At 37.6% G+C, this 11807-nt stretch overlaps 1 protein-coding gene across 2 annotated transcripts in view; it reads right to left on the bottom strand.

Moving 5' to 3' along the window:
• Nucleotides 1-11720, bottom strand: part of slc12a9 (solute carrier family 12 member 9) — a 15648-nt gene extending 3928 nt beyond the window's left edge. The window contains exons 1-13 of one of the 2 annotated variants that reach the window (XM_016290728.1): nt 11307-11720; nt 9941-10154; nt 9668-9802; nt 9411-9548; nt 9002-9304; nt 7747-7854; nt 7485-7596; nt 7208-7365; nt 2804-2886; nt 2587-2711; nt 2180-2372; nt 1927-2101; nt 966-1112 (exon numbers count right to left, since the gene is read on the bottom strand). In XM_016290728.1, coding sequence (XP_016146214.1) covers nt 966-1112; nt 1927-2101; nt 2180-2372; nt 2587-2711; nt 2804-2886; nt 7208-7365; nt 7485-7596; nt 7747-7854; nt 9002-9304; nt 9411-9548; nt 9668-9802; nt 9941-10136 — 1873 coding nt within the window. In that variant the 5' untranslated portion in view covers nt 10137-10154; nt 11307-11720. Of the gene's footprint in view, nt 1-965; nt 1113-1926; nt 2102-2179; nt 2373-2586; nt 2712-2803; nt 2887-4137; nt 4296-4414; nt 4527-4676; nt 4785-5931; nt 6235-6340; nt 6479-6597; nt 6730-7207; nt 7366-7484; nt 7597-7746; nt 7855-9001; nt 9305-9410; nt 9549-9667; nt 9803-9940; nt 10155-11306 lie in introns of those variants that run through there. The other variant, XM_016290729.1, reaches the window with a different exon arrangement.
• Between the last annotated feature and the right edge of the window lie 87 nt (nt 11721-11807).

Raw genomic sequence — 11807 nt, 5'->3', positions numbered from 1 at the left:
TTTTTTTTTTGGATTAGGTTAAGTCATTATTATGAGAAACTAAGTCATTATTACGAGAAACTGAGTCATAATAATGAGAAACTAAGTCATAATAATGACTTAACCTAATCCAAAAAAAAAAAAAAAAAGACTTACTCGCCGCCTGCGGAACGCAAGAGTGACAGCACGCTAGCGCCATCTGTTGGTCAAAGCCATGCAGGAACACCGCTAACATTGCATGTGATGCATGAAAGGGACAGCTAATAAAACTAATAAATCATCGAAATACACATCTATAAATTAAGTTTATATGTGTAATGGCTTTCATTTCTTCATAAAATCCTGGATTTCTTAACTGGAATGTTTGCAACCATAACTATCTGGCAGAGTAACTATTACACAAAAGACTACATACAGATAATTGATCTGAAATCGTTATGTAATGACAGACTATAGCATTATACACTTTAGATTACAGAACAAAGCAATGTTAGCGGTGTTCCTGCATGGCTTTGACCAACAGATGGCGCTAGCGGGCTGTCACTCTTGCGTTCCGCAGGCGCCGAGTAAGTCTTTTTTTTTTTTTTGGATTAGGCTAAGTTATTATTATGAGAAAGTTTCTCATTATTACGAGATACTAAGTCATTATTTCGAGAAAGTTTCTCATTATTTCGAGAAACTAAGTCATTATTACGAGAAAGTTTCTCATTATAACGAGATACTAAGTCATAATTTTGAGAAAGTTTCTCATTATTATGACTTACAGAATTATATTTTTTTTATTCAGTGGCGGAAACGGGCTTCCATACATCTCTGAACTAGCTGAGCTCTTACACAAACGGTGTTGGAAAAAAAAATACAATAATGTATTTACTGTATTATTTCACTAGATATGTACTTGTTCTTTGCACAATAACAGTACAGATGAATGTAATCTAATTGATGCTTCCTGACTGTAAAGATAATGTGATGAGGAAATGTCTCACCTAGTCCAGTAATGCGGAGCAGATGTTGAGTGCCCTGCCTGACAGACGGAGAGAGAGTCAGATCTACAAATGCCTTCACACCCAACTTATCCACTAGACTCAACCAGAAATTATACTGTGGCTGCACCGGGTCTGCTGGCAACACATCTGTAAGACAGAGTTCAGAGAGATTATGTTTGGTTGTTTGTCCCTTTCTTCTCTGACAACCAGTGTGCTGTTTAGTAATGCACAGTTCAATCGAAAATGACAATTCTGTCATCATATAGATATTTATAATTAAAAAGATCTCTGTGTTTTTTGTCCATGCAATGAAAGCCAATGCTGACTAAAATTGTTTGGTTATGAACATACTTCTGAATATCTTCTTTCATGTTCCGCAGAAGAAAAAAAAGTCAAACAGGTTTGAAATGACAAGAGGGTGAGTGGGTAAACTGTTTTTTGGTACACTATACATTTAAGTTAATTAACTTAAAAAAAAAAAAAAAAAGTAGCAAGCCACCCATTGAGGTGGATGAGTTAACTCTCAATCTGATTTAAATGAACAGATTACAATGGAATGAGAAACACATTAGCACACACACTAGCTGCAAAAAACAAAACAATGATGGATTTGCTCAAATGAGAAAATAATTAAATTTCTTTTATCTTAAATTAGATTTCTATAGACAGCTATTCATTGTCATTGGCAGTTTGATTTCCATGCAAAGAGTAAAAACACTTTTTCAGATTCTGTGATATTATCAAAACATAAGCATCCTGACCAGCCTTACATAGAAACAATAACCCTGCTTACATGCACTTAGGAAACGCTTTAGCATTCTGTACCATTTAAGAGATTAAGATGCCAGAGAACACACCTTAATGTGTTCATAAAATGCATATGTGGTAACAGAAAAACTTTATTCTATACGTCTTGTGAAACTTAGGTTCTATCATACAATTGCTCCCTATTACATCCTACCCAGATCTCCAATCTGCACATGCCCAAGAACAAACAGCCCTCCTTTCTTCAGCTGGTTGACAAAGCAGATGAGCTGACAGGAGGAGCGTGGGTTCGCCACCATCAGCAAGACCTGAGGCCGCCAGAACTTTACATGATCCTTACGGGAGTCTAACATCAGAAGGTACTTCCTCACCTGAAAGCAGCACAGAAAGACCACCTCATGGATTTAAAGTTCAGTGCATTCACGTGTATTTTGTGTGTGTGAATGTACCTGATGGAAGATAAGCGCTTGGCTGATGTAGCCCCAGCTGCTGGTGGGAGAGCGGTAGTGCAGGAACAGGAGGAGCAGCAGCAGCAGTACAATACTGGCCGAGGAATACACTGGGTTTATAACGAACATCATTACCACACAGCTTACAATACCCAACAAACATGTGTGCCAAGAGAAAAACTGAAATGTTGGCCTGGAAAGAGAGGAGAAGAAAAAAAAAGATATACCGATAAATACTTATACTAGTGATAAAAGTTTCAAGTAACTAAGAAATTGACATTTTTGATTCAGCAAGGATGCATTAAATTGGTTAAAAATCAAAATTGCCTTACAAAATGCACACACGCACGTGCACACACACACACACACACACACACACACACACACACACACACTTAGAGCAGTACCTGAAGTTTGGAGCAGAGGCCCATTCCAGAGCCAGACAGGCCAAATCAACCGCGGCATACGCTAACAGGTAAAACACTGTCACAATACCAGCAATCACATTCAGCTGTCCTGCAAACAGTGTACACTACAACACACACACAATCTTAACAGGCATATTCTTTATATCATGTGTGACAGAAATAACATTGAAAGACATATGCACAGAGCTCCCTATACCTGCACCAGACCCCAAGTGTAGAGCACAGACACCCATGGGTTCCCAGAGCTGGAAGTGACTGCAGCCGGAGCCAGTGGCAGACCTGAAACCAGATCAACAAAACACTGACACGGTACACTACCATTACATCACTCCAGCATAATATTACACCATGATATCATGCCATGTCAAAATGAACAATGTAACCTAGTTACCGGGTTACTGCAGGAGGTTAACATAGTATTCTTTATTATATCCAGGGTGTCATGTATGTTTCACCATTTATCTGTTTATATTCATAATCAAATAGTGCCTTTGTAATGTTTCCTGGAATTTCAGCAAGTAACGCAAAACATTTCTACTAAACATTGTTGTAAACATTTAAATCATACAAGTGGTGTTTTCCCTCTTCTAATCAGAGTCAAATCAAGAAAATAAACCCTACACACAGATGTACGCTGTGGTTAAAATTCTACATGGAGTGAATTAATCAAAAAATCTGTATATATTAAATTAATTGATTTACAATTGTCATGTTTGTGATTTTTATTTATGTAAGCTATAGCTTCTGACTTTTAAATCAAAACAGACTTGATATTTTATGATAAAGTACTGCTTTATGTATTCAGAAACATGTATCTTAATGTTATTTGTGTATTTTACTTTTCACTTTATTATAAGGAGGTCTACAGCACCCTCTAAATAATTAAAAAAGGCCTTATGTGAGCTATTTGTCTTATCGGTATAATTTATTTCAAATCGGTCGAAGCCGATGTTTACATTTGAAGCCTTTATCAGCCAATTCCAATAACATTCCTATCTTATCGTGCATCCCTACTGGATTTTTACAATAAATCATTTTTTACAATAAATTGTGCAATCCATCAATCCTTTTCTGTGATTCCTGTGAATGATTTGTTTATATGTTTTGAGAAGAAAAAATGGCATTTTCAATCAATTCAATAAAATCAATTTCTCTAAAAGAATAGCTTGTTCATTTTGATTATGCCTAATCAGTTAACTGATTTGAGTAGAAAATGGTCAGAGGAAATATGATTATTTTAGTTAAAACGTCAATTTTTACCTTTTCACACAGATATATGACCTCTCACACCATACAACAGCCTATACAATGTGACAAAAAAAAGTTACACTGAAAAACATTCACTAAGCATATTTTCTTCAGAAACCATGAATACTGCTTTCCAAGTACTGCTCACTAATGTTTTCCCATAACAGTCCTTGTGGAGATGTCAACATCCCTAACACAAACAGTATCTCAGTATCCGTTTCCAGCCTGAAATATGGCTCTTAAATAGACCAAACCCACAAATGCACAAAAACGCAAACTAACCAAAAAGCTGGTCCAGAGCAAGCGCATGGAGGATTCGAGAAGCTCCTATCATGGAGCACATAGCAGCTGAGAAAGACGCGCAGTACACCCCAATCGTCACGAATGGAGGCCACACATTCACTCGCTGCAACACTGCGTAATCATTGATTAACAACAACCTGAGAGAGAGACCAAGAAATGACAGGAGGAAAAAGTAGAGATAAATGAGAGGGAGAACAAAGCACTGTGTAAACACTTTGTGCAAATTTCCGTGTGGCTTGAGTGTCGTAAATGGCACCTGTCACAGGTGGAACTCAGGAGCAGGAAGAGAAGCACATAGACAGTGAAGGTGTACGACACCGCCATGATGGTCCCTTTAGGTATCGACTCACTGGGGTTCTTCAGCTCACCTGAGAAAGTGAGACAAATCAAATTACATGTTTATGACACTCATCCATTATACAAGTGTTATCAATATTGTAAAAATCAACACGATTAGATCAGAAACCAAAAAGAGGATGCAAATAAATAAAGCTTTCTGCGGTTGTCTGGTTTTGTACCCGACATGTTGGCTCCTGCCATGATGCCTGTGCAGCTGGTGAACATCACGGCAAATACAGTGGCGAAAGACATCATTGTGTTGGTACTGTAGTCCAGAGAGTAGTGCGCTACAGGACGAGACATTTGGACAAAATTCATGGCAGTGAAGCAATTATATAAATTAACGGAAACAGTTTTATGCTAAAAATTTTAATTAGAGGAGACATTTTTCATCTTAAACATTTATCATCTATTCAGTTTAAATCTCTCTAATATTTTGAATTGTGTTAACCAGAAATTAGCAGTAAAATTGTACAAGTTTATGGCTAATGTCTGTATTTTAATAAAGTTTTTTATATTTTAATACATATAAAAATCTAATTCTTCACAGATTTATATATCAGCCAGACTGATAACCAACAAATGGCAACACAAGTAATCAGCGCTTCATTTTGTTAGAGCTAGAATCAGCTTTTGTCTGTGTAAAATGTTGATTTGAGAAATTGTGTCTCATTAATTGCCATTAAATTAGATTTACATACACACTGTTCAAATATGTGGGGTCAGAAAATGTGATAATACAGTAAACATTTCAGAAAATACAGTAAAAACAGTGGTATTGTTAAGTATTATTACAGTAAACATACAGTAAACTGTGTTGACAAAGCCAAATTTTCAGCAGCATTCCGTCAATCTTATTACTCATTTGCTGCTCAACAAACATTTATCATTATTATCAATGTTGAAAACATTTCTGCTGCTTAATATTTTTGTGCAAACTGCTAATATTTTTTCAGGGCTGTTCATTGAATAGAACATTCAAAAGAACAGCATTTATTTGAAAAAATTTTTTTTACAACAATGTAAAAGTCTTTACCCTTACTTTTGTTACAATTCAGTGCAACCTTGCTGAATAAAAGTATTCATTTCTTACTGACCCCAAAAAGAAAATCTTACTGACCCCAAACTATTGAACGGTAGTGTACATACATAGTATATACTGTATAGGAACAACACATTATACAAATTCCCTTTGTCAGTAAACCAAAATGTTCCTATGAGGAATAACCATTTTTATTGTGTTTTCTTTTTTTAATGTCATTACTGCCCAATACACTTTTTTTTTGTTCACTAAATGTTTCATCTAACACACAACACAATCATGATCAGTTTCATTTCCCTTTTATGTCTTTTGAAATATAACTGCTAAATAGCCTCAATGATCATCATCACAACCATCACTATCACTATTGCATTAACAATCATCTTACTCACGTCCGAGGTTGTTTTTTAACGTAGTGCTGTTGAAGCCTGTGTAGCTGGGGTTGACAGTGACAGTGTGGTTGTTGCCGTATGTGTGTGTGATGTTGAAGTGCTGTGGACGGAGTATCAGGGGGCTGATGATGATAGAGATCAGTGACACCGTCACCACCAGCAGAATGATAAAAGAGGCTTTGGCGTAGATATGAGCACCAACCAGACACACCACCAGACATAGCAACAGCACTAGAGAGGAGTACAACACGGTGTACCAGTAACCCTGCGGCAACACACGCAGCCCATGTGACACAGCAGAGCCTGGAGAGAGAGAAGAAAAGAGATGCTTCAGTGTAAAAACACAAGCCATATGCATGCAATTGCTTCAAAGACAGTTTAGTACAGTGTGATTCAATGCACCACTCACCTGGATCCTTCCCAAAGATGTCCAGTATGGCCTCCACCAGGCCGAGCACATAAACGCCACACGCACATACCTTCGCCAAGTAAAACATCAGGCCGATACTGCCTCCAAACTCTGGTCCCAGAGAACGACTGATCATAACTAAGACTAAAGAGTTGAAGGTCAACAACATTATTCAACCACTGATGAACAACAGATTCACATATGATTGAGTCTGCAATTCTAGCACTCTATATGGCACAGAGATTGGTTAAGGATACAGTAGGCCCCGCCCCCTTCCACTGCACCATTAGTTGAAATAGCACATATAGACAGGATTGTCAAGGAGATGATGAAGTAGGCCACAAACAGCATTAGGAAACCATGGAGAAGACCAGCATGACCCACAACAAAACCTGCATCAATCCTTTTCTGTGATTCCTGTGAATGATTTGTTTATATGTTTTGAGAAGAAAAAATGGCATTTTCAATCAATTCAATAAAATCAATTTCTCTAAAAGAATAGCTTGTTCATTTTGATTATGCCTAATCAGTTAACTGATTTGAGTAGAAAATGGTCAGAGGAAATATGATTATTTTAGTTAAAACGTCAATTTTTACCTTTTCACACAGATATATGACCTCTCACACCATACAACAGCCTATACAATGTGACAAAAAAAAGTTACACTGAAAAACATTCACTAAGCATATTTTCTTCAGAAACCATGAATACTGCTTTCCAAGTACTGCTCACTAATGTTTTCCCATAACAGTCCTTGTGGAGATGTCAACATCCCTAACACAAACAGTATCTCAGTATCCGTTTCCAGCCTGAAATATGGCTCTTAAATAGACCAAACCCACAAATGCACAAAAACGCAAACTAACCAAAAAGCTGGTCCAGAGCAAGCGCATGGAGGATTCGAGAAGCTCCTATCATGGAGCACATAGCAGCTGAGAAAGACGCGCAGTACACCCCAATCGTCACGAATGGAGGCCACACGCTCACCCGCTGAAACACTGCGTAATCATTGATTAACAACAACCTGAGAGAGAGACCAAGAAATGACAGGAGGAAAAAGTAGAGATAAATGAGAGGGAGAACAAAGCACTGTGTAAACACTTTGTGCAAATTTCCGTGTGGCTTGAGTGTCGTAAATGGCACCTGTCACAGGTGGAACTCAGGAGCAGGAAGAGAAGCACATAGACAGTGAAGGTGTACGACACCGCCATGATGGTCCCTTTAGGTATCGACTCACTGGGGTTCTTCAGCTCACCTGAGAAAGTGAGACAAATCAAATTACATGTTTATGACACTCATCCATTATACAAGTGTTATCAATATTGTAAAAATCAACACGATTAGATCAGAAACCAAAAAGAGGATGCAAATAAATAAAGCTTTCTGCGGTTGTCTGGTTTTGTACCCGACATGTTGGCTCCTGCCATGATGCCTGTGCAGCTGGTGAACATCACGGCAAATACAGTGGCGAAAGACATCATTGTGTTGGTACTGTAGTCCAGAGAGTAGTGCGCTACAGGACGAGACATTTGGACAAAATTCATGGCAGTGAAGCAATTATATAAATTAACGGAAACAGTTTTATGCTAAAAATTTTAATTAGAGGAGACATTTTTCATCTTAAACATTTATCATCTATTCAGTTTAAATCTCTCTAATATTTTGAATTGTGTTAACCAGAAATTAGCAGTAAAATTGTACAAGTTTATGGCTAATGTCTGTATTTTAATAAAGTTTTTTATATTTTAATACATATAAAAATCTAATTCTTCACAGATTTATATATCAGCCAGACTGATAACCAACAAATGGCAACACAAGTAATCAGCGCTTCATTTTGTTAGAGCTAGAATCAGCTTTTGTCTGTGTAAAATGTTGATTTGAGAAATTGTGTCTCATTAATTGCCATTAAATTAGATTTACATACACACTGTTCAAATATGTGGGGTCAGAAAATGTGATAATACAGTAAACATTTCAGAAAATACAGTAAAAACAGTGGTATTGTTAAGTATTATTACAGTAAACATACAGTAAACTGTGTTGACAAAGCCAAATTTTCAGCAGCATTCCGTCAATCTTATTACTCATTTGCTGCTCAACAAACATTTATCATTATTATCAATGTTGAAAACATTTCTGCTGCTTAATATTTTTGTGCAAACTGCTAATATTTTTTCAGGGCTGTTCATTGAATAGAACATTCAAAAGAACAGCATTTATTTGAAAAAATTTTTTTTACAACAATGTAAAAGTCTTTACCCTTACTTTTGTTACAATTCAGTGCAACCTTGCTGAATAAAAGTATTCATTTCTTACTGACCCCAAAAAGAAAATCTTACTGACCCCAAACTATTGAACGGTAGTGTACATACATAGTATATACTGTATAGGAACAACACATTATACAAATTCCCTTTGTCAGTAAACCAAAATGTTCCTATGAGGAATAACCATTTTTATTGTGTTTTCTTTTTTTAATGTCATTACTGCCCAATACACTTTTTTTTTGTTCACTAAATGTTTCATCTAACACACAACACAATCATGATCAGTTTCATTTCCCTTTTATGTCTTTTGAAATATAACTGCTAAATAGCCTCAATGATCATCATCACAACCATCACTATCACTATTGCATTAACAATCATCTTACTCACGTCCGAGGTTGTTTTTTAACGTAGTGCTGTTGAAGCCTGTGTAGCTGGGGTTGACAGTGACAGTGTGGTTGTTGCCGTATGTGTGTGTGATGTTGAAGTGCTGTGGACGGAGTATCAGGGGGCTGATGATGATAGAGATCAGTGACACCGTCACCACCAGCAGAATGATAAAAGAGGCTTTGGCGTAGATATGAGCACCAACCAGACACACCACCAGACATAGCAACAGCACTAGAGAGGAGTACAACACGGTGTACCAGTAACCCTGCGGCAACACACGCAGCCCATGTGACACAGCAGAGCCTGGAGAGAGAGAAGAAAAGAGATGCTTCAGTGTAAAAACACAAGCCATATGCATGCAATTGCTTCAAAGACAGTTTAGTACAGTGTGATTCAATGCACCACTCACCTGGATCCTTCCCAAAGATGTCCAGTATGGCCTCCACCAGGCCGAGCACATAAACGCCACACGCACATACCTTCGCCAAGTAAAACATCAGGCCGATACTGCCTCCAAACTCTGGTCCCAGAGAACGACTGATCATAACTAAGACTAAAGAGTTGAAGGTCAACAACATTATTCAACCACTGATGAACAACAGATTCACATATGATTGAGTCTGCAATTCTAGCACTCTATATGGCACAGAGATTGGTTAAGGATACAGTAGGCCCCGCCCCCTTCCACTGCACCATTAGTTGAAATAGCACATATAGACAGGATTGTCAAGGAGATGATGAAGTAGGCCACAAACAGCATTAGGAAACCATGGAGAAGACCAGCATGACCCACAACAAAACCTGCAAAATCGACATAGGCCTACACTGTATCAGAATGAATAATGTACAAAAAAAAAACACCTAGAGCCACACAGAGGGAGGATACTTTATCAAGTCTCTGATCATCAACTTCTGTCTTTTCCCATCATTCTCCCTCACCTGTGCGAAGAAAGAGCACAATACTGAACATGGAGAGGATGGTGGGCACCATGACGCCAAAGAAGGTATTGAGTTTGCGGGGGTTTGATTTGGGGGCTCCCTCTCCTGTCACTGCTGATCCACCCCTGGAATCTTTAGTATCACCCATCATGCTGTACACCCCGTGAACAAGCAGAGGAGAGTGCTCGTTTGCCATGGTCTGAAAAACAGGAACCTGCAATAAAAAAAACATTTGAGTGTTTCCTGGATAGTACATACAAACCAAAATAAGATTATTATTACTACACACACATTCATAATATATACACTACAGAACATTTGGGGTCAGTAAAGTTTTTTTTAATACTTTCATTCCTCAAGGGCACATTAAATTGTTCAACGGTGACAGTAAAAACGTTTACATTGTTACAAAAGATTTCTATTTCAAATAAATGCTGTTCTTTTAAACTTTCTATGCATCAAAGTAAAAATTTTAAGTAAAACAACTGTTAATTATTATAATGTTAATTATGAGAAATGTTTCTTGAGCAGCAAATCAGCATATTAGAATGATTTCTGAAGGATCATGTGACACTGAAGACTGGACCGACCAATGGTTGCTGAAAAATCAGCTTTGCCATCAGAAATAAATTACATCTTAAAATGCATTTTTTAAAACAGAAAACTGTTTTATTTTAAATTGTAATAATATTCCTGTTTTACTGAATATTTGATCAAATAAATGCAGGCTTTTGAGCAAAAGAGACTTCTTTCAAAAACAAGTTATATTGTGTATTTTTGTTGTTGTAATATAACTTTTTTTTTTAAATCAGCATAATTAAAATGATAAAAAGCAAATCCATGATTATTAGATTACTTACTTATATATAGGTTTTTTTCTGTGCTTTCAAAAATATCTAGCCGATGGATTTAGAGCTGTAGTCACCATAAATGTCAATGACTTCATATCCACGACTCTTTTCAGGCCTGTAAATGTTCTATTCAATCGACTTTTCCATGGAAACCTTGAGACTGCAAGACCTTGGTCGCCTATTGAACCGCGATTTTAAAACGTTACATCTTTCTAGTAACGGAAGTACACGATCATGTAAACAATCCGAACTACGCGGTTGAAAAGCGATTGTATTACGGTCCTATACAAGTAAAGATAATAATGTGACTATAAAAATACCACGGTGCTGCTAAACTAACATCCGAGTAGTTGTCTGAATAAACTAGCAGACATTAATCCCTGAAAAGGCAGCTGGCATTTCTAGATGAGACCGCCACCTCCCTAAGCACTCAAGGATGCCTGTGCGTTTAAGGTTATAATGACACATATAACGGTGAAGTACAGTAAGGAGATGGAGAAGCAAACATGACCTACCTATTCTTATGAACAACAGCGGCGACGCCAATCTAAAAGCGGTATGTAACTTCCGCTTTTAGGAAGAAACTACACAAACCACAAGGAAGCCAAACTACTCGTTTTGACAATGTGGATGCAGGATGTCCTGAAACCGATATGTTTCTTCAGAGCATCATGTCGAGTTGGTTTCGTTTCTTTAAAGAATCGCAGGTGGAAAGTTTTCGTCTGCAGCCTCAGATCTCGTGATCATCAAACCCCCGGGACATGACGGATGAGGAGCGCGCTGTCTATCAACAACAGACAGCAAGACCTAATAAAAACATAACTCTATTATGTAACGGTGCATTGAGAGGTAATGATCCCGTATTCTCACACTGCAGCAGGGCTGGACTGTCCCGCCTGCCTGCCTGCCCCTCAGTTTGTTAAAAAAAAAAGTCACGGGACAGATGAAGCGCCCATGTGACTTCACAGAGAGGACTGCTGAAATATCACAAGTGGAAGACGATTTTGAGTTGACCA

The sequence above is a fragment of the Sinocyclocheilus grahami genome, unplaced genomic scaffold (assembly GCF_001515645.1).
Source record: "Sinocyclocheilus grahami isolate Dianchi unplaced genomic scaffold, SAMN03320097.WGS_v1.1 scaffold262.1, whole genome shotgun sequence".
Lineage (NCBI taxonomy): Eukaryota > Metazoa > Chordata > Actinopteri > Cypriniformes > Cyprinidae > Sinocyclocheilus > Sinocyclocheilus grahami.
Note: the sequence above shows the minus strand (reverse complement) of the source record. Positions and strands in the feature narration are given on the sequence as shown.